The sequence below is a fragment of the Microtus pennsylvanicus genome, chromosome 3 (genome assembly GCF_037038515.1).
Source record: "Microtus pennsylvanicus isolate mMicPen1 chromosome 3, mMicPen1.hap1, whole genome shotgun sequence".
Lineage (NCBI taxonomy): Eukaryota > Metazoa > Chordata > Mammalia > Rodentia > Cricetidae > Microtus > Microtus pennsylvanicus.
This window is the reverse complement of record NC_134581.1, coordinates 99999967-100024300: the sequence shown is the minus strand read 5'-3', so window position 1 is coordinate 100024300 and position 24334 is coordinate 99999967. Positions and strand designations below refer to the sequence as shown.

The 24334-nt window shown below is 37.4% G+C and overlaps 1 protein-coding gene across 1 annotated transcript; it reads left to right on the top strand.

The window, feature by feature from the left end:
* Positions 1-11101: 11101 nt before the first annotated feature.
* LOC142846829 (olfactory receptor 7D11-like) lies at positions 11102-14286 on the top strand. The gene is made up of 2 exons (XM_075967617.1): positions 11102-11182; positions 13308-14286. The coding sequence occupies exon 2, from the start codon at positions 13321-13323 to the stop codon at positions 14284-14286; it is 966 nt and encodes a 321-aa protein (XP_075823732.1). The 5' UTR covers positions 11102-11182; positions 13308-13320.
* The last annotated feature ends 10048 nt before the right edge of the window (positions 14287-24334 follow it).

The window sequence follows — 24334 nt, the reverse complement described above, 5'->3', positions numbered from 1 at the left end:
TCTGAGCCAAGATTAACTTACAAAGCACTCTCCAAACAACACCAACAGCTGCACCAGCTTCTGGGACTTCACTGTTGGGACCAACACTCCTGTATCAACGACACCTACTAATTAAAATCTGGTTTTATCTGCTATTGTGTGACACTTATAACCTGAGTCTCACATGTACAACCAGGGCACTTCTCTGTCCCATTCTTTCTTGCAGTTAATGATTTCCCATGACTAGCCCTATCTGTAAGGCCAATAATAACAGTACTTTTTCTCCTAGACACCTGCCTTCTCGCCTCCCTCAAGAAACAGCTGTCTGAGAATTCCAGGATGACAGTAAACTGGATACCGCTCCAGCCACACCTCTCACTGAGCATGAACCTGCCAACTCCCTGCTCTCCCCTCCCCCATGTCATCCAGACTTGAGCCAAGGAGTCTAAAATGTTTGGTTTAGGGCCTTCACCTCAGCTCACGGGCACTCCCTTACCCAAAAAGCCTGGAATGTTTACTCAAAAGTATCATCCCAGCTCCCTAACACCCCTTTATACAAAGAGTCTGGAATATTATATTTGGGGGCCTCATCCCAGCCCCTGGCACCTATCCCTCCCCTAAGATTTGCCTTGGACTCCACCTCTGGGAAAGCCTGCAAAGTGGTGACCCTTTCCCAGGGAGGGTCAGGACCACTCCCACAGGCTGTTTAGATTACCAGAAAGAGAACGAACACATGGTTTCCTGGTTTCACATGGTCTCCCCTTCTTTCTCTCTCCCCCTTGCCGTGCTTTCTCGATACCACCCAGGAGTACTGCATTAACCATGAGCATCTTTGATTTAGTCTGATTGGAATTATTTGTGTCAATGGAGAAGCTCATCAAAAGAACTATTCCTAACAGTACCTATTAGCATGGATGAATACTTAATAATTTCTAATGAGAATGAAAACTGATACAGCCACTATAGAAATAAGTGTGGAGGTTCTTCATGAAGCTAATATATATTTTATCTGTCTCAAGATCCAGTTATATCATTCTTGGGCATTTACTCAAAGTATACATACTTAAGAGATTCTGATCTCTCTTCTTACTTCCACAAGCACCTTCAAACATATGATGTACACACACAAGCACACACATGCACACACATGTACACACATAGTAATATGATAAAAAATTAAGAAAATAAATGAAAAATTATGAAAAACAAGGAAATGAAAGTAATAAAGGATTTATAATTCTTTAAGAACCAACTCTTATGGAATATATTTATTGTTATACCAAAAATGAAATAATTATTTTAACTTCATTTTTGTGAAGAATCACCATGACTAAAAATTTTATAGAAAAAACCATTTAATTGGAGACTTGCTTAGAGTTTCAGAGGGTTAGCTTATTGTCACTGTTTAAAAGTCCAAAGTCTTTTCTGAAACTCAAGGCAATCTCTTAACTGTAACACTATATACAATCAAAATTAAAACGTAGATCACATACTTCCAGCATATAATGGCACAGAATACGCATCACTATTCCAAAAGAGAGGATAGGGAACATAGTGAGGAATACTGGGCTAAAACAAACTAAACAGCAGCAGGGCTATCTTTAAGTTTGGCACTGCCATGTTAGATGTCAAGCTCTCCTCAGAGCTCTAACTCCTTTCGATTTTGTTGACCGCAGCACATTTCCTTCTCTTGGGCTGGTCGCATCCCTTTTATCAGCTTTTCTTGGCAGGCATCCCTGACTCTAGTATCCCAACACCTCAGGGTCTCCAAGTCAATCCAGAGTTTATCTTCACAGCTTCATTCCAAAAGCTCTCTGGGCCTCCATGCTGGGACATCCCTGGTACATGCCCGGCCCATGCTACTTTCCTTAGTCGTGGGGAGAAATTCCGTTTCTCTTTTCTTGTATTTAACTCTAAAACCAGAGCCACAAAACAAGTTATTTTGCTTCCTGCGGCAGCAACTCAGGCCCCTCTTTCAATTACATTTGCATTAGTTTTGTGTTGTTGCTTTTTTCCTTTACTGTCTAAGCTTTCTTTTAATTCCTTTTCACAAGCTGGAAACATAGAGGGTGGGGACTTACCCTAAGGTTGTCACTCCCTGTATTTTTTATTCACGTCTGAATCCAGGCTTTTTAAAAATTTATTTAAGTTTTTTTAAATCTCATTGAGCACTGTACTTGCTTCCAACATTACATTTGCTTGTATTCTTTTTCTTTTCAAACTGTGTGTTTTGTATTTCTTTTAGACTGTTTGTTCATTTTCATTATAGATCTGTATAAGAGAAATGACTAATACTCACTGTTTGGTTGAAAGCATCACTCTAGCTCCCTAACACCCCTTTATACAAGAGTCTGGAATGTTATAGTCAGGGGTCTCATTCCAACCCCCTGGCATCTATCTTTGGAATGTTGGGTAGAAGGTTTCATTTCAAGACCCCTCCCCATGGAGTTGCCTTAGTCCAAACTCCACCTCTGAGAGAACCTGCCAAGCAGTGACTTCTCCCCAAGGAGGGTCAGGACAGCCCAACAAATGGTAACTCCTCCCCAGGGAAGGTCAAGACCATTCCCAAAGGCTACTTTTTTTAAACATTGAGTGGAACCAAAAAATTATCTCTTTGCACGCATAAAAATTTTCATTAAAATGTTGAGTACCGACAATTTGCCAGATTTGGTTCTAGATAGGATGTGCCAAGTAGTCAGGGCTCTGCTCTCTGGAGAGTCTAGCTGCAAAATATGCCCCCATGGGCTCTGAGCCACCATCTCTACGGAGACCATAGGCTGGCAAGCTAAATAATGGTGACTGTAAAAAGTAAAAGCTGAGATTTGAATTTTGAAAGTTAATCTGAAGTCCTCAGTTTGACATAGGGTAGTGGACTGAGGAGTCTCTATTCTGCTAGAGGCATCAAGAATTAGTGACAATAAAATGGCTTTGCTGGCACATGCAAGCAGGTTACATTTTCAAATGTAATTAGCATTTCCCAATGGTATACATCTCTAGAGAAAGGGAAAGGAAGAGCTGGGTGGAAACAAACTTACCAAAACCAATGATTTAGTTGGTAAGGTTTACAAAGTTTAGATAGTATTTCCACATATAGAAGGATGGCAGCATGTCTGAACACACAAGGGTGGGAGAGAGTAGGAGGAGCTGGGAGTGTCTCAAATAGCTCTCAAGTGGACAAGCAGCAGTGTCCTGAGATAACTCGGGGTAATGAGAAGGCCAGACCATGACACTATATAAAACTCAAATTTTATCTGATGATAAAACGAATCACCAAAATCTTAAGGACAAAGAATGGGATGTTAGATAAGCAACCTAAAAGGGGGAAACTATTTACCCAGGACAAGCACCCAGCAAGCACATGTTAAACATTGAATATAGTGACAATTATTGTTCCTGGCTTTTAAGCATCCATCTGGAAGCCATATAGACTATGAGCATAAGAAAGAGAGATTGATAAAGAGGACTTGAATAGCTGGAAATGGGTATGAAGAGACAAAGAGAAATGCCCCCCATATGAAAAGGAAGGAAGGAAGGAAGGAAAGAAGGAAGGAAGGAAGGAAGGAAGGAAGGAAGGAAGGAAGGAAGGAAAAAGGAAACATATATGCAGACTGACCAGGAGACAGGGTAAAAAGGAAAAAAAAAACTAGAAATCCCAGCATGGTTGTTTGGCAATATGATGGGGCTATTGGCTGAGTAACGAAGGGGTTGTATTATTCAAGGATATCTAGAGTCACAGAACTTATAGAAGGAATCTCTCTCATATATATATAATGTGTATATATATGAGATATGTATATATACATATATGCATATACATATATATGAGATTCCAATAAATCCAAATACTGGGAATTTACACACACACACACACACACACACACACACACACACACACATATATATATACTTATATACATACATACATGGGAATTTATTGAGTTTATTTATGGGTTGCAATCTAGCAATGGCTAACTGTGATTAAAAGTCCAAGATTATAGTAGTTGCTCAGTCACAGGAGTCTAGTTGTCATATATATGCTGGAATCACAAAGAAGTAGACTCCAATGCCAGTGAAAAAATGGATGTACTAGCAAGGCGAGGACAAGCAGGGGAAGAACAAACGTGCCAATTTCCTTCTTCCATTGCCCTTCTAGCAGAAAGTGTAGCAGCTTCTTTTATTGTTTTATTAATAAATAAAATTTTGTGTCAGATATTAGGGCATTGACCTGGAAGATCAACACAATGACAGGGGGAAAGGATCAGCAGCCTTCCTCTCCACCTTCTCAGAAAAGGCCCTTGAATCTTTCAAGCTCCTCCTTATTCCTCTCTAAGTCTCCCAATCTTCCTCTGAGTCAGTCAGAAAGTCCTACGGTTCATTCAGCTGAATGTGAACCCCACTGTCTGAATCAAGGTTTAACACCATTGACTTTCTCGGAGCAACAAAACAAGTCTCTCACAACAAGAAGTTGTGGCCCAGGTTAAAGGTGTGCCTTCCAGCCTCGAGATCTGGATAAAAGGCATGTTCTCTTCTTGCTTGGAGGTCTGAATCACAAGTGTGCCCTCAATTTCAGGACTATAGTTCATTTCAGACATAGACAAGTTGACAACCAAGAGTAGTCATCATAGGGGTGGACAAGGGAACTCTTACAGGGAACAGTGGGTGCCTATAGGACATAAAGATAATCACAACCTTTTATGTCCTAAGTCCTCAGTCTAACCTGAAGCAGAGATCACTTTAAGAGATGAATACAAACTTTAAGTTCAGCTCAAAACTCAGAGGTAGCAAATAGTCCCATTTCCTCTAGATTCCTAGAAAGTGAAGTGGAGCTGAGAATAAAGGGGTAGAGAGATGTGCTTTTGTCTTTCTTTGGTTTTGTGTGTTTGTTTTGTACTTGTCTGATACTTACTCAACTTGATTCTGTCAAAGCCTCATCTAGTCACTTTCCCTACCCATATAATCAAGAAACATCATTTAGAGATTTTCTTCAGGAATACCGATAAGCTGTAGACTGCAGCCAAGTCAGAGCCTTCTTTGAATCTCCTTTCTGCCCTGTTGGAGTTGCAAGCTTTAATGTTGGACCAGTGAAGGCTCCTTATGACCTTCAGTTTTTCTCACAGCTAAAACGAGGTTTGAAACAGTGTTCATAAGGCTGTTGGAAAATATAAGTGATGCATGTCAAGGTCTCTCCATATTTCCTGGAGTCCAAGAGTGATAGCCATGGTCAGATACATGCACGAGTCAAAGGTGTGTGTGCAAGCCAGTCATCACATCTCAGGGCGGCCACAGTTTCCAATAAGAAATAACGGGGCCTTCATTTAAGCTATTTGGTAAAAGCCCATATTACCAACAAAGCAATGGTCTTCACTGTCTCTGCGGGGAGATATAAGACATGGTTTTAGGAAAAATGCAACTAATTATTATCAAATTACATCTTTAAAACTTCTATCTTTTATCACATGAATTAATTCATTCATTTTGAGATCTTCTTTCCCACCCCGACAATTCAACTTTTCAAAAAAAACACTGACCACTGTCTCTCTTCTTCCAGAAGCCTCATCTTCCTGAATAATTCCTCCATGAAGATTGTATCTATAAAAACTCTAACACAAGATATTCAGTTGCCATTTTTAATAGCTCACATAGCTTAGGTTGCCATATTATTGTACAGGAAGACCTGTAACCACCCAAACACCACCAAAAACATACCAATGTAATTTGCAGGAAACCCCCTGGCGAGTCCCTTTGAGCTTGTTGGATTGAAGCTTGGTACCATAATGCATTTGTAAGTCTGTATTTTTCTGGTGAAAAATTTCTTGTTTACATAAGAATGCATTTATGCTCTTACAGTTGTGGAACTTCATTCTCAACCCTGTCCCTGGGGTGCAGCTCTATAATAGACCAGTAGGACTTCCTGAAGTTCTTTCTCTTGGAAGACTGAGCAAGTAGAAAGTAAACAGGAGTAGAGGAGTAGGGAGGGTACCTTGGGAACACAGGTGATACAGAAACTAAACCCCCCCTAAATGGGAACAGCAACCGAGGAGTTATGCAGATCTGGGAAGAAATTTTAGCTAGGGGAGTGATGGTGCCTCATTCCTGTAATCCCATTACTTGTGATCATAAGGCAGGAGGATTGGTGTGAGTTCAAGGCCAGCATGACCTACATACTGAGTTCTAGTATGTTATAGAGTAAAATACGGTCAAACACAACAAAACAAATGAAGTACCAACTCTCAAATAATGTTATTTTTTTACTAGATTTTTTTTAAAAAATACCAATCCAAATTCCCAATTTTTCCCTTTCTCCCATTCCCTCCACACACCCTCCCACCCTTATGTATCCTGTGAAATTGTCAAAGTACAGATTTACTTAATGAAATAAGAATATGTGGAAGATGGAAAAGGTAGTTTTTCTAAGAAGATGATTTGTAACTGTGACTGCCTACACTGAAATATATATATAAAGAAAGAAATAGTAAGAGTCATAGTTGAAATGAACGAAATTAAATTTAAAAGAACACAAAAAAAATTCAAGGGGAAAGCACTGATTTCATTAAAAAAAATCCTGAATAATGGTGTAGATTTGCAGAATACTTATGTAATGTGTGTAAGTTCCTGTGTCTAAATATCAATATCACAAAAATGCAAATGAACAAGAAACAAAAACAAAATATAGACATATTGAAAGATCTTAGCAAACATAACCATAATGAGGAGAAAAAAGAAGCATTTTAATACAATTTAAGGTTGAAGTGGGATTTTATAACAGACTATTAAATTCCACAGGAATATTAGACATTGTTTCAAAATTATAATCCATTATATTGGAAAATCTAGAAGAACTTGATGTGTTTACAGAAACATATGACCTACTGAAGTTGAAAACTATACAGTTTAATAATACCTTATAAGATTGGTGCATGCAGAAAAGTCATACTGCAAATCAGTGGAATATTATTGTACCATGAAAAGTATAATTTCACATCAGTTGATGGCAAAAAATTAGATGGAACAGCAGGACAGCTAGTCAAGACAAATGAGTTCAGCATCAAATAAAAGGTATTATGTGCTACTTGTATAAGTAGAAAATGAGAAAAGGGATAATATAAATACAGAGCAGAAAGAACTATGGAAGTCAGACTTACAGGTCAGAGTGATGGATAGAATAGGATAGGGTGTACACATGAGCAAAGCAAGATTTGTCTGTTAATACAGAAAACACTTCTCTCACCTCAAAGGTTATAAGAGAAAGTTTATTCTGGATTCAACTGTTATGGGAGGTCCTCCCACTCCTCCAGCCTATTGCCGCTGAGATACCAGCCCCTTGGGGCGTGGTCTCTCTCCCTTTAAAAAAGCGGCCACTTCCCTCTCCTCTCTCTCTTCACTTCCTGCTCCGCTGGCGACTAGACTTCCTTCCTGGTTGCACAGAGGGCTGACAGTGATCTGTAAGTTTTTTCCCCTTTAAATAAATACCACCCTATTAATCATAATTCCAAACTGGTGTGGCATTGTTTATGACTTACGCCTTCAATTGGCACCCAACGTTTGGTTTTAGAACCTCTCCTTTCCCTGCTCGGCTGGCGGCCGCGGCTTGGCAGGAGCCCTCCCTTCCTCAGCCGCCTCCTGTGCCTTGCGGCAGTGGCCTTGGCCTCCCCACGTGGATTACTGATAGCGCTACTACAAGACCTGCTTTGGGTACCAGCTGCACAAGACAGTTCCAACTTGGTTAGCTGAAATGGTGCACATCTTATACAACATTTTGGCCAGACCTGCACAAAATACTCAGAGACTATTGGCAATATTAAAAGACATTGATCTTGAAGTTTAACCATCATTTTACTTTCACAGGATCCCCCAGAAAGAACGTTGCCCCCATGACAGCTGGAAGTAATTCTAGAGGACAACGTCCCCTCTCCCAGTAAAGTTTGCCCTTGGGTTTAGGGACATCATTTAGGGGTTGATTATAATTAGTATACGATTGAGGGTTGGGGGAGGAATTTTATAAGCTCAGGGATCATTTTGAAAAAAAAAAGAGGGATGATGGGATAATAGATTTGTAATTGTGAGTTACTGTTTTTAGACAAATATATTGGTATAGATTCTTGTATATTGATACAAAGTTAAATTATATTGACTATTGTATGCATGCATGTTTCTACCTCTGTTTAAAACATTCTTATGTATTGACATATATTGTATTGATATATATTGTATATATTTACCATATTGCAGTGTACATTTCTACCTCTGATTAAGATACTTATATAATGTTTGTGTATTGATATATATTTACCTACTGCCATGTATATTTGTACATTGTTTATATTTGGAGGTCATTTTCCTCATTTGTTTCACAGTTGTTTATTGTCTTAATCTTTAAGTTAGATAGATATTGAGAATTATATAGACTAATAGTCATCTAAGCTTGTCATTTATAATTAGACTAATCAGGTTCTTTAGATATATAGAGATTATACTCAGTATAGATAGATAATCTTCAACTTCTTCAAAGAGCTGTAGAAAATGGCCTTTAATCTAACTCAGAGTTTTGTGGTAGTGAGACACAATTGCTCCTGGCAACACCACTCTATTCCCGAGAGAATGTTGAGCACCAAAGACACTCCACCTGGAGCCTTTCTTTTTGGCAGAACTAGCCTTGGGGCAAAGAAATGCCCATACCTCAACCACTGACAAAGATACAGAGCATGCATCAATGGATAAAACAGGGCTGTCTTATCCTGCCAAGACAGGGTAAGATAGTTTTGAAAAGTTGCTTGCCTTTGAAAATAGTATGTCAGTTATGTTAGGCCTTAGCCAAAGTTGGTTGCTTCAACGCTGCTAATGTGACTTTGGGTGATTGCCTAGGTAGCTAGTTGTCTCTGTGATTTGTTGCATGTTTTGGAAGTTGTTTTACTGAACTTCCTAATTAACCAGGTAACATTATTTCCCTTCTCAGATCTTTGATGGGGTTGAAGACTATATAGATGTAGTTACTTTTCTTTCATGACTTGGCCAAGTTATTTATTATACAAGACCTAAGCTAGTTAGAATAGGATATTTGTACTTATTGTATATAATTTCATAGTAGGTTTAGAACTCTCTTATTTAAACAAAAGGGGGAGGTGTTACGGGAGGTTCTCCCACTCCTCCAGCCTATCGCCGCTGAGATACCAGCCCCTTGGGGCGTGGTCTCTCTCCCTTTAAAAAAGCGGCCACTTCCCTCTCCTCTCTCTCTTCACTTCCTGCTCCGCTGGCGACTAGACTTCCTTCCTGGTTGCACAGAGGGCTGACAGTGATCTGTAAGTTTTTTCCCCTTTAAATAAATACCACCCTATTAATCATAATTCCAAACTGGTGTGGCATTGTTTATGACTTACGCCTTCATTCAACTATGAAAAACCACAGATTAGTACAACAGGTTTACAATACCTCAAATACCATTTAATGTTTTAACAGTTTCATAAAAGTCTTACAGTACAGGAGCAAATCCACTCATAAATCATAAATCAAGATGCTTTCAAATATACTTGTAAAATTATAAGATAGGTGATTATAGCCAAAAAGGAATGTTCTGTCTTAAGCCTCTGATATTGCCTAAAATTATACTTAACATTTAATGGAAGCTAAGGATCCATTTCTTTGAAAAAGATTTCTCTGATAAACATGTGCATGTTAGATAACACCCAGTGGTGGGTTGAAAATGCTGTTTAGGAAGCAAAGGCAGCCGAAGATAATTTGATTTTGGGGTTACAAAAGGCCTACTCTCCACAATCATTGATATGCTAACCATTCTTGTAGAACTTTTAATGTTGGTGCAGCTTCACTTGTGAACTTGAGTTAAAAGCTAGCATAAAAAATATAAAAGTGAAGATTATCAATATGTAACATTAAAATCTATCAAAAATCATAATATCAAAAAATTTAGAAATCCATGGAGAAAAGGGATTCCTTGAACACTGTTCTCATTTGTTTGTTTGTTGATTGGTTTGTTTGTTTGTTTGTTTTTCAAGACAGGGTTTCTCCATGTAGACCTGATTGTCCTGGACCATATACTCTGTAGACCAGGCTGGCCTTGTACTCAGAGATCCATCTGCCTCTGCCTCCTGAGTGCTGAGATTAAAAGTATGTGCTACCATTCTCAGGCTAACCACTATATTTGAAATTACAAATAAGAAAGGAAAACAACAAATAAATAACAAATAACCACACTACCTAAAGATCTTTTAGGGTACAAGCAAAGAAAAATTAATATATCAGAGAAGTGTGTGTATGTGTGTGTGTTAGCGTGTGTGCATGTGCATGTGTGTGTGTTGAAATAAACCAAACACAGTAAGGAAAATCACACATGATCTTACTGATATTTGAAATTAGTCCAATTTTCCCTAAAGAAGTAGATGAGGGAATTATTAGTAGTCAGGAGAATTTGAGCATCATATTAGATGAACCCATATCAAAGATTAAAAAATTATAGTTGGTCAGAGGAATACAAAATAATTTGTGCAGAAGAGTAAATATAATTAGTAATAATATATTCCTAAACTATGGCTCATATGAAATATTCTTATATAATAATTTTATGTATATGTTAATTCTCAGTTTTAATTTATGCCTAATGTAAATTGTTCCCAGACATCGTACTTTATGGATAATATAAGTAAGATATTATCTATCAAGTTAAATAATAAATTGAAAAACAAATCATGGAATATTGTGATACAAATGGTGTCATTTTTTGTAATACAATAGATATAATATTTGACAATTTGGGGACTATTGTTAAAGGAGACTTTCTAAAGTTTGTCTTGGATTGATTTTTGTAGAACTGACATTTTCTTTGGAGTCAAAGAATGATTTTTAATTAAACCTAAATAAATGCTCTTTCTTGCAAAAAAATCAGTCTCCTTTTGTGATTAACTACACACACACACAAAACTAACTAGCAGTTTTCAATTTTCCTTTGTACCCCAAGGGAACTCAATAGTTTGGGGAATGTAAAGACAACAGATAATTTAACTAATGAGGCACTTTGAGAATCCAAACCCTGGGACATATGAAAGTTTCATAATGCCCCTTCTTCTTAGCTCTCTATCTCTGACCTCTGTACTGTGAAAACTCACCTGGTCTTTCTGTAAGCAGATGGTTGAGAAGAAACAGCTGCAGTAATGACCACTGGAAGAGCTGGTGTGCACCAATCAAGGCTTGTGGGGTAGGTTTGGATCGCAGAGAGGATGTGTGTAGTAGGCTAGATCCTTGAAAGAGTGCAAACTGGAAAGTGCTTATTTAGTCTGTAATTATAAAGAGCCTGTACTTCAAAGACACTTCAGTTTTCAATGAGTCCCTTTTACAGATATTAATCTGTTTCTGTCTTTGCAATATTGGTTATTTTTCCAGTGTCACTTTCTAAAGAGTATCCATCTATTCTCCACTTCTTTATGGGATTTGTAGAATCCGGTAAGAATTCCTTTCCCAATTTCATACTCAGAAAGTATTCAAGATCCATTTCTAGAATTATGATTTTCTGTTTATCTATTTTAAAATGTTAATGTATTTTAGTTTAAATTCGCTATACTTACATTTAGGTATAAATAATTGGAAGATTCCCCTTTTGTAGGTGATTTCTCAATATTTTACTTCAAATAGTTATATTTATTCAAGTTCTGTTGGGATCAGATGACTCGTCAAACAGCACCTGAATATGGGTGTGATGATTCAGAAAGAAAGACAAAAGACAGAAGATAGAGGGAGGGCTCTTGGTGAATACTGCAACAGTCATGATTTATTTCTTATAGCCCTCTTATACCCAAAGCAAAAGGGGGAGGCAAAATACTTCCTTACCATGGTTCTAAGAGCAAGCAAGCATAATCACCTCCTTAATACTCAAAATATATAGCAACCACTCCTTTGGTCAAACATCCTGTTATTTGGCCTTGAGAAGAAAGAACAAGCGTGAACTCTCTGACTTCCATTAAGGCTGGAGTGAGTCACTGTGGGCTCCCACAAGCTCCTAAAGTTTAATAATCAAAATGTAATTCCTTCAAAATACAAATTATGGAACAGAACCATCAGGATTTCAGACTAACAAAGAATGTGAATCAGTCAATGTTACAGTGACAAAGAAAACACAGAAGACAATATGTGAATCTCATACCTTGTCCTTGAGGCCCTCAGTCTCTGTTTCTTATTTCACAAGCTAAATGCCAGACTGCCACCTTCATAGTGAAATTACATACTAGTCCCTCATCCTTGAATATTTCCCTCCATTTTTTTTTCATTTTGCCTTTTGGTCTTTTCTCAAATGTTCCTATTTCAGGGAAGATACTACTATCCACTCTTTCACTCTCACAGAATAAACTATTTATTACTTTGCAGGTATTTTTTTCAAAGGCAAATTACATTCTCAGGCATTCATAATGTTAACACTTTCATGGAACATTTAGTAACTTATATAAGTAAAAAAAAAGTCTTTTACTTTTCTTTGATGATTTGGTTTATATTATATTTCAATATCTGTAATCAGATTAACCGATTATAAAGTTTTACCATTAATGCTCCTCATTTTACAATAATAATCCAGTTTATGGACAGGGAAGAGCATATGAGAATGCACTCCCCCTCCTTATTATAGTGATGGTGGGCTTTCTTGTTTCCTATTCTCATCTCTAGAGACCACTGCTCTTTTCTCTTTCCAGACACATTCACTTGGAAGCAAGTGTTCAAAAGAAGGAGCTGTAGGAAACCTCATTGATTCAAAGTAGGGCAAACAACTTTGTTGTATTTATGCCATAAATACATCATCAATTCCTGCTGCTCCAGAGAATACCTTTTGGGTATTCTCAATGATAGTTATGCATGAGAAATTTAAGAAGTCACATAATTTTCTCAAGACTACATAGATGTCAATGGATGAACCAAAATTATGTTAAAGAAATATGACAAAATTTTTAACTTGTAAATCATTGTTCAATATTTACTTTTGAAATTTTGTTATGCACCCAAAATAATTATCATAATAGAGCAGATTTATATTAGTAATAATAATATAAAAATGAAAACTGACATTTTTGAAATGTATTTCAAGTGTTTGTAGGGCTTATTAAAGAATAAATTTTCTAGATAGGCTTATTTATAAAATTCCATTAATAGCAGTTTTAGAAGTTAAAGAAGAGAGATATTTGACTAAATAAAAAAAGAGTGATTACACATATTTACAAACGATTACAAAAAATCACTTGGTTAAGTAAATGAGAGTTGTCATTATGAAAGATATGCTTTCACAGGTTATTTTGACAGTAGCTATTAGTTGAAAACTCTCCTTATCTCATCTCTAACAGAAACAAAAGTTAAATGGAAACAGAGAACGACACAGTGATACCAGAATTTCTCATTGTGGGCCTCTCAGATAATCCTGAACTGCAGCCCATTCTCTTTGGACTGTTCCTGTCCATGTACCTGGTCACAGTGCTTGGGAACCTGCTCATCATCCTGGCTGTCAGCTCTAGCTCCCACCTCCACACTCCCATGTACTTCTTCCTCTCCAACCTGTCTTTTATTGACATCTGTTTCGTTTCAACTACAATACCAAAGATGCTGGTGAACATGCATTCACAGAGAAAAGATATCTCCTACAGAGAATGCCTTACACAGGTATATTTTTTTACTATTTTAGTTGGAATGGATAATTTTTTACTTACTTTAATGGCCTATGATCGCTTTGTAGCTATCTGCCATCCCCTCCACTACACTGTTATCATGAGTCCTTGGGTATGTACCCTTCTTGTCTTGATACTTTGGATCATCATGTTCTGGGTCTCCCTGACTCATATCCTATTGCTGAATGAATTGAAATTCTCCAGAGGAACTGAAATCCCACATTTCTTCTGTGAACTGGCACAAGTTATCAAGGTAGCCAACTCTGATACTCACATCAATAATGTCTTTATGTATGTGCTGACCTCCATACTAGCTGTGATTCCTATGATAGGAATCTTTATGTCGTATTCACAGATTATCTCATCCTTGTTAAGATTGTCCTCTACTGTGAGTAAGTACAAAGCCTTTTCCACCTGTGGGTCTCACCTCTGTGTGGTCTCCTTGTTCTATGGGTCAGGACTTGGAGTTTACTTCAGCTCCTCTGTTTCTCATTCTCAGAAAAGAATGATTGCCTCATTGATGTATACTGTGATCAGTCCCATGCTGAACCCATTCATATATTGCCTGAGAAACAAGGATGTGAAGGATGCACTTGGAGTACTTGTCAACAGAGTTGCCTCATGTCCATATATACTGAGAACTCTAAGACAAATTTTATGAACATACCTATCCTGGGTGCTCTTTTTCTAGCATACGCCACATGCCTAATTTACACTATTTAGAAATTATTTTTAACTTTTCATTTTTGTATTTTTAACAGAAATTACTTTAATTCCCTAGGCATGCTGATTAAAGATTGTAATTGTGCTTTTGGGATTTTTATGTAAATTGTTGTGAATTATGACTCGAGATCATATGAGTTCATCCTAAATCATTATGGACAGTTATTTTTTTTTACCTTAATTTGATAGTATTCTTGTTTTCCCTAAAGGAAATATGAAAATGTTCACATCAACACTATTCTCATATGAGTTCTTTTACTATCATTCAACATATGTGATTTCATTTTGAAAACATTGTTGTACGTTTTATCATTTTTAATTTTTTTAATTTTGAGATTATAGCTTAATAACATTCTTTATTTTCTTTTTTCCCTCCAAAATCTCCCATATACCTCCCTTTGTCCTTCAAATTTATGGTCTCTTTATTAACTAATGTTATTACTGCAGGCATATACATATATGTATATACATATGTATTCCTTATTATAATAATTTCAGGATAAATAATGTTACTTTTATGTTACATGTATGTATGTATATATGTATGTATGTATGTATTATGTATTCAGGGGTAATGGCTTTGACACTGGTGTTCTTTTCCTGGGAAAAACCACCTCTTCTCTGTCCAGATATTATTAGTTGTCTATAGTTACAGAAATCTTTGTGTAGTTGAGCATATTTATGGTGTCATATTTGTTCAGCTCATATTTGGGCAGTCATGCTTGTGAGACTCTATGGTTATAGTTTCAAGAAGATGCATTCTCATTGTTCCTGATACTTTGCCTCTCATAATCTTTCCTTTCCTTCTTCCACAATTTTTATAGCTATATCCATTGTGACTGGACTCCACATCTGCAATTGTATTGATTGTGGCTTTCTGTAGAAGCGTCTGTTGGTTGCAGAGAGAAGTTTCCTTGATTAGGGGTGAAGAGTTAATTTATTTGTCAGTATAAGGACAAATGTCTAGAGATGTCTGTTAGGGATTTTGCTGGTTTAGTAAATTAGTACTTGTAGATTCTTCTCCAATATCATGGTAGTGAAATGTGTTATTCAAGCAACCAACATAGCTGGCAAGCAACGTACCCAGTTATGACTTCTGTTAACCACATTGATGACCAGCATGTCATGATGACCTTAAGAGTATAAAAGTTGTACATGCTTCTTTATAATAGACTTCACTCTTTAGACCTAAGACCTGGCCAACAAGAGGGAAACAATGCCCCTGGAAATCTATCTAACTCTGTAGAGCTAGTGTGATCAGAGAATAATCTGAGGTTGTGACAGTCTGTAATTTAAGCTGTACAGTGAATCTTATATTTATTGTGCCCTCTTATGCAATGATGATTGGGGTTTAAACAGGAAATCTCCATAAAATTGTTTTGTAAGAAGTTTCATTCTTGTAATTCTCTTTTAAAAAAATGTTGTAGACATGCTGTGGGAGTCTTCTGTTTTGAGCTGATTTAATTGGTTAATAAAGAAACTGCCTTGGCCCTTGATAGGACAGAAAAATAGTTAGGTGGAGTAAACAAAACAGAATGCTGGGAGGAAGTGAGGCAATCGCCATGCCTCTCCTCTCTGAGCCAGACATGATGAAGCTCCAGCCCAAAATAAACATATGCTAGAATCTTTTGGTAAGACACCAACTCGTGATGCCACACACATTATTAGAAATGGGTTAGTCAAGATGTGAGAGTTAGCCAATAAGATGATAGAGCTAATGGGCCAAGCAGTATTTAAAAGTTTGTGTGTTGTTATTTGGGGGCATAAGTTAGCCAGGCAGCCAGGAGCTGGGACACAGGGCAGCACACAGCTCCTTCTACATAGACACACGACCCAGCCTCACCCAAGCCTGCCCTGTTGTCTGCATGGTCCTAGGCTCAGGTACAGTTTCTGCTCCTGCACCAAGGCTACCCACCCAGAGGGGTGAGTATTTGTCTGCCTGGCAGGCATGAAGGTCCCCGCAAGGGAGTGTGGGCACCTTCAGCTTGTGCCACAGGGTCTCCTGTGTTCTACTAGACCACACCCTGCTCCCCAAGTTCACCCTTTTGTCTGCGGTGTCCTTGGGCTAACAGGCATCCCTGTTTCAGTGCTGTGGAGTTCCATCTGGATGGGTGAGTGTGTGCTATCCTGGGGCAGCCTGTTCCACTCCCCGTCCCCCAGCTCCTGCCGCAGGGGTGTCTTTGTTAAACACGACCCAGCCTCCCCCGAGCCTGCCCTATTGTCTGCATGGTCCTTGGCTCAGGAACAGTTTTCTGCTTGTGCACTAAGGATATCCACCCAGAGGGGTGAGTGTTTGCCTACCCGGATGGCCTAAAAGTCCCTGCAAGGGAGTGTGGGCACCTTCGGCTTGTACTACAGGGTCTCCTGTGTCCTACTCAACCCCATGCTGCCCCCCACATTCGCCCTTTGTCCTTGGTGTCCTTGGGCAACCAGGCATCCCTGTTTCATCAGAGGAGTTCCATCCAGACAGGAACAGTTCCTGCTCCTGCACTGAGGAGATCCACCCAGAGAGTCAGTCACAGCAAAGACTGGACCAAGACACCAGGACTCTCCTGGCTGAATTTGAAAGAACAGATGGGCAGGCACCAATGAAAGACTTCCTCCAACAACCTGAAAGACAATATGACATCACCAGAATCCAGGGATCATGAAACAGGAAGAATTGAACACCCTACTCCAGAAGAAATAGAAGAAATCGACTTTAAATGGAACTATATGAAAATAATAGAGGACCTTAAACAGGAGGTGAAAAACTGCCATAACGAAATAGAGATGACAAACAAAAAGGTAGAGGTAAGGAATAAATCTCTCAAAGATACCCAAGAAAAAGCAATCAAACTGGTAAGGGAAATGGTTCAAGATTTGAAAAATGAAATGGAGATAAGTAAGGAAACACAAACCGAGGGAAGGCAGGATATGGAAAATCTGGGTAAATGAACAAGAACTAGAGACAAGTATTACCAACAGAATACAAGAGATAGAAGAAATAATCTCAGACACTGAAGATGCTATAGAGAAAATAAACTCACTGATTAAAGAACAAAACAAATCCAATAAATTCTTAACACAAAACAATTAGGAAATCTGAGACACCATGAAATGACCAAACCTAAGAATAATAGGGGTAGAAGAAGGAGAAGAATTACAGCTCAAAGGCCCAGAAAATATATTCAAGAAAATTATAGAAGAAAACTTTCCCAAACTAAAGAAGGATATTCCTAGGAAGGTACAAGAAGCATACAGAACACCAAATAGACTGGATCAAAAAAAGCATAACCATGACATATGATAATCAAAACACAAAACAAACAGAATAAATAACAGATATTAAGAGCTGCAAAGGAAAAAGGTCTAGAAACATATAAAGGAAAACCTATCATAATTACACCTGACATCTCAATGGAAACCATGAAAGCCAGAAGGTCTTGGATCAATGTGCTGCAGACACTAAGAGAACATGGATGCAAGCCCAGACTACTATACCCAGCAAAGCTTGCATTAACCATCGATGGAGAAAACAAGATACTCTAGGACAAAAACAGATTTAAACAATACGTTGGCACAAACCCAGCCATACAGGAAATATTAGAAGGAAAATCACAAACAGAGGAAGACAATAGCACCCATAATAACACATGCATCTGACAATCCTCTACCAGCACAACTCAAAGAAGGGAAACACACAAACTCTACCACAAAAAAATAAATGACCAGAGTTAACAACCACTGTTCATTAATATCACTTATTTTCAATGGACTCAATTACCTATAAAATAGCACAGGTTAAGAGAATGGAGACGAAATCAGGATCCAACATTCTTCTGTTTGCAAGAAACACACCTCAACCTCAAAAACAGACACTACCTCAGAGCAAAAGGTTGGGAAAAGGTTTTCCAATCAAATGGACCAAAGAAACAAGGAGGTGTGGCTATACTAATATATATTAAGATTGATTTCAAACTAAAATCAATCAGAAGAGATGGAGATGGATATTTTATACTGATAACAGGAACAATTCATCAGGAGGAAGTCTCTATCCTGAATATCAATGCCCCTAATATAAAAGCACCCACATATGTTAAGAGAAACATTACTAGAACGCAAAGCAGACACCAAACCCCACACTCTAATAGTAGGAGATTTCAACACTCCTCTCTCACCAATGGGCAGGTCAACCAGACAGAAACTTAACATAGAAATAAGAAAATTATCAGATGTAATGAACCAAATGGACTGAACAGACATCTATTGAACATTCCACCCAAACAGAAAAAAATATAGCTTCTCAGCATCACATGGAACCTTCTCAAAAACTGATCACATAATGGTAACAAATCAAACATCCATAGATACAAAGGAATTGTAGTAACCACCTATGTACTATCGGATCACCATGGATTAAAGTTAGAATTCAACAACAATGCTAGCCCGAGAAAGCCAACAAACTCAAGGAAACTGAACAGTCAACTACTGAACCACACCTGGGTCAAAGAAGAAATAAAGAAAGAAATTAAAGTCTTCCTTGAATTCAATGAAAATAAAGACACAACATATTCAAATGTATGGGACACTATGAAATCAGTGCTAAGAGGAAAGTTCATAGCACTAAGTGCTCACTTAAAGAAAACAGAGAAAGCACACATTGGAGACTTAAAAGCACACCCGAAAGCTCTAGAAAAAAAAAGCAGACTCACCTAGGAGGAGTAGTAGACTGGAAATAATCAAACTGGGGGCTGAAATCAACAAAATAGAAACACAGAAAACAATCCAAAGAATCAATGAAACAAAAAGTTGGTTCTTGTAGAAAATCAACAAGATCGACAAACCCCTATCCAAACTAATCAAACAACAGAGAGAGAACACACAAATAAATAAGATCAGAAATGAAAAGGGGGACATAACCACAGACACAGAGGAAATTTAGAGAATCATTAGATCTTACTACAAAAGCCTATATGTCAAAAAATTGAAAAATGTAAAAGAAATGGACATTTTTTTTAGATAAGTACCATATGCTAAAGTTAAACCAAGACCAGGTGAACAGGGTTCTCAAGCTGTAGAGTTTTCCATAATATTACCAAAGTAAACAATAAGTGTATTTTAAGCAACTTCTAAAGTTCTTGAACTGACAGAGACATCTTGCTGACCTGATAGTCAGCCAAAATTCTTTTGTAATGATTTGGCATCCATCTTCAGCCTACAATCCCATAGTATCTTTCAGACTTTTCCATGAATCAGGAAATTTAAAGATCTGTCCTTTTTGTAATAGCAAAGATCATCAGTTGCTTTATTCTGTGTCCTGCAGAATGTCTGCCAGTTTCTTCTAGGAAGCAGGAACCCTGAAGGACAATTTAATCTTTAGTCAAGTTTGGAAGTCATTTCTGTGGATCCTCCAAGTTCAGTTCATACAGCGTGCGATCAAGAAGTCCAGGCAACAGCAGTTTTGTGCCCAAATGGCTAGCAAACTCCACAAGGGACTCCTCAATGCCAATCTTCCTTTTGAAGTAATGTATGCTTCCAAGAGAAGACATGCCACACCATTGAGAAAAGGATCAGTTCTTACTCAGTTTAAAATGCCATATTTTGTAGGTCTATGAAGTGTTGAAGGTTAACTACCATGAAACTTATAACTTCACATCAGTTGATGGCAAAAGATTAGATGGAACAGCAGGACAGCTTGTCAAATCAAATGAGTTAAACATAGAAAAAGGTATTATGTGCTACTTCTATAAGTAGAAGATGAGAAAAGGGGATTATATGAATACAGAGCAGAAAGAAGTATGGAAGTCAGACTTACAGGTCAGAGTGATGGATATGGATAGAATAGGATAGGGTGTACACATAAGCAAAGAAAGATTTGTCTGTTAATACAGAAAACACTTCTCTCACCTCAAAGGTTATAAGAGAAAGTTTATTTTGGATTCAACTATGAAAAACCATGGATTCGTAACACAGGTTTATAATACCTTAAATACCATTTAATATTTTAACAGTTTCATAAACGTCTTATAGTACAGAAGCAAATCTACTCATAAATCATATATCAAGATGCTTTCAAATATACTGGTAAAATTATAAGGTAGGTGGTTATAGCAAAAAGGGGACTCTCGGTCCTAGGCCTCTGATATTGCCAAAATTTAATTTGAGCTTTTAATAGAAGCTAAGGATCTATTTGTTCATTTGAAAAGGATTTCTCTGAAAAGCACATGCATGTTAGATTACACCCAGTGTTGGGCTGTAAATGCTATTTAGGAAGCAAAGACAGCCCAAATTAACTTGATTTGGGGATTACAAAAGCCCTACTCTTCACAAGCATTTATATGCTAATCATTCTTGTAAAACTTTCAATGTTGGTGCAGCTTCACTTGTGAACTTGAGTTAAAGGCTAGCATAAAAATATAAAAGTGAAGATCATCAATATGTAACATTGAAATCTATCAATAATCATAATAACAAAAAAAATTGGAAATCCATGGAGAAAAGAGATTCCTTGAACACTGTTCTCATTTGTTTGTTTGTTTTTTTTTTTTGTTTGTTTGTTTTTAGAGACAGGGTTTCTCTGTGTAGCCCTGATTGTCCTGGACCACACACTCTGTAAACCAGGCTGGCCTGGAACTCAGAGATCCACCTGCCTCTGCCTCCTAAGTGCTGGGAATAAAGGCATGTGCTACCATTCCCAGACTAACCACTATATTTGGAATTGTAAATAAAAAAGGAAAACAACAAATAAATACCAAATTTCCATACTATCTAATAATCTATTGGGTACAAGCCAAGAAAAATTAATATACCAGAGAAGTGTGTGTGTGTGTTAGTGTGTATGCATATGTTTGTGTGTGTTGAAATAAACCAAACACAGTAAGAAAAATCCCACATGATCTCTCAGATATTTGGAATTAGTCCAATTTGCCCTAGAGAAGTAGATGAGGGAATTATCAGTAGTCTGGAAAGTTTGAGCATCATATTAGATGAACCCATGTCAAAGAATAAAAAATGATACTTAGGTGAGAGGAATACAAAATAGTTTGAACATCAGAGTAAATAGAATTAGTGATGATATATTTCTAAAGTATGGTCCATATGAAATATTCTCATTTAAAGTAATAATTTTATGTATATATTAATTCTCAGTTTAATTTATTTAATTCTCAGTAAATTGTTCCCAGACATTGTACTTTATAGACAATATAAGTAAGATTTTATCTATCAAGTTAAATAATAAGATTGAAAAACAAAACATAGAATATTTTAATACAAATAGTGTCATTTTTCTTCGTAATAGAATAAATATAATATTTGACAATTTTGGGAATATTTTTAGAAAAGACTTGCTAATGATTGTCATGGATTGATTTTTGTAGAACTGACATTTTCTTTGGGTCAAAGTATGATTTTTAATTAAACCTAAATAAAGAGCTCATTCTTGCAGAAAAAAAATCAGTCTCCTTTTGTGATTAACTACACACACACAAAACTAACTAGCAATTTTCATTCTTCCTTTGTACCCCAAGGGAACTCAATAGTTTGGGGAGTGTAAAGACAACAGATAATTTAACTAATGAGGAACTTTGAGAATCCAAACCCTGGGACATATGAAAGTTTCATAATGCCCCTTCTTCTTAGCTCTCTATCTCTGACCTCTGTACTGTGAAAACTCACCTGATCTTTCTGTAAGCAGATGGTTGAGAAGAAACAGCTGCAGTAATGACCACTGGAAGAGCTGGTGTGCACCAATCAAGGCTTGTGGGGTAGGCTTGGATCGCAGAGAGGATGTGTGTAGTGGGCTAGATCCTTGAAAGAGTGCAAACTGGAAAGTGCTTATTTAGTCTGTTATTATAAAGAGCCTGTACTTCAAAGACACTTCAGTTTTCAATGAGTCCCTTTTACAGATATTAATCTGTTTCTGTCTTTGCAATATTGGTTATTTTTCCAGTGTCACATTCTAAATAGTATCTATACATTCTCCACTTCTTTATGTGATGTGTGGTTTTTTTATTTTTTTAATTTATTTATTTATTAAAAATTTCCATTTTCTCCCCTCCTCCCATTTTCCTTTTACTCCCCCCCCTCGCTCCCCTCTCTCTTATTGCCAATAGAAGTCAGGGTGCCCTAGCTTATGGGAAGTCCAAGGCCCTTCCCCCTCCATCCAGATCTAGGAAGGTGTGTATCCAAACAGACTAGGTTCCCCAAAAGCCAGTATATGCAGTAGAATCAAACCCAGTGCCATTATCATTGGCTTCTCAATCAGCCCTCATTGTCAGCTACATTCAGAGAGTCCAGTCTGATCACATGCTCGTTCAGTCCCAGTCCAGCTGGCCTTGGTGAGCTCCCATTAGATTACTTGCACATTCTCAGTGGGTAGACGAACTCTTCGCTGTTATGACTTCCTTTCTCATGTTCCCCCTCCTTCTGCTCTTCATCTGGTCCTTGGGAGCTCAGTCCAATGCTCCAATGTGGTTCTCTGTCTCTATCTCCATCCATTTTCAGATGAAGTTTTTATGTTGATATGCAAGATATTCATCAGTGTGGTATGGGATAAATCCAGTTCAGGCACCCTCTCCTTTTCTGCCCAAGGAGAATATGGTAAGACTTCCTTTGCCAATTTCATAGTGTGAAACTACTCAAGATCTAATGCTAGGATTATGATTTTCTGTTCATCTCTTTAAAAAATGTTAATGTACTTTAGTTTAAATTCACTATACTTCCATTTAGGTATAGAAAATATTGGAAGATTCCCCTTTTGTAGGTATTACTCAATGTTTATTTTACTTCAAATATTTATATTTATTCAAGTTCTGTTGGGATCATCTGACTAATCAAACAGCACCTGAAAACGGGTGTGATGATTATGAAAGAGACAAAGAACTGAAGATAGAGGAAGGGCTCTCGGTGAATACTGAAGCAGTTCTGAATTTATTTCTTATAGCCCTCTTATACCCAAAGCAAAAGAGAATGGCAAAATATTTCCTTACCATGGTTCTAAAAGCAAGCAAGCATAACCACCTCCTTAATACTCACAATATCCAGCAACCACTCCTTTGATCAAACATCCTGTTATTTGGCCTTGAAAAGAAAGAACAAACTTGAATTCTGACCTCCATTCAGGCTGGAATGGAGTCACTGTGGGCCCCCACAAGCTCCTAAAGTTTAATAATCAAAATGTAATTCCTTCAAAATACAAATTATGGAACAAAACCATCAGAATTTCAGAAAAACAAAGAATGTGAATCAGTCAATGTTTACAGTGACAAAGAAAACACAGAAGACAATAAGTGAATCTCATAACTTGTCCTTGAGGCCCTCATCCTATGCTTCTTATTTCAAAAGCCAAATGCCAGAGTGCCACCTCATAGAGAAATTGCATACTAGTCTCTTGAGCTTGAATACTTCTCTCCGTTTCCTTTTTTGCCTTTTGGTCTTTTCACAAATGTTCCTATTTCAGGGAAGATATTATAATCCAGTCTTTCACTCTCACAGGATGAACTATTTTATTCCATTGCAGGTATTTTTTCCAAAGTCACATAACATCCCTAGGCATTCATAATGCTAACACTTTCTTTCATGGAAAATTTAGTAACTTATATAAGTTAAAAAAACTGTCTTTTACTTTTCTTTGACGATTTCGCTTATATTATCTTTCAATAGCAGTAATCAGATTAACCAATTATAAATTTTGACCTTTAGTGCTCCCGATTTTACAATAACATATTCCTATTCCTCTTCATGGACAGGGAAGAGCATATGAGAATGCACTCCCCCTCCTTATTATACTGAGAGTGGGCTTCTTGTTTCCTATTCTCATCTCTAGAGACCACTGCTCTTTTCTCTTTCCAGACACATTCACTTGGAAGCAAGTGTTCAAAAGAAGGAGCTGTAGGAAACCTCACTAATTCAAAGTAGTGCATTATTTTCAAATAGGAAACACACATGTTGTATTTATATCATAAACACATCATCAATTCCTGCTGCTCCAGAGAATACTTTTT

Excerpts from the sequence above, each read along its gene's own strand:
- LOC142846829 (XM_075967617.1), top strand. The coding sequence starts at position 13,321 with ATGGAAACAGAGAACGACACAGTGATACCAGAATTTCTCATTGTGGGC.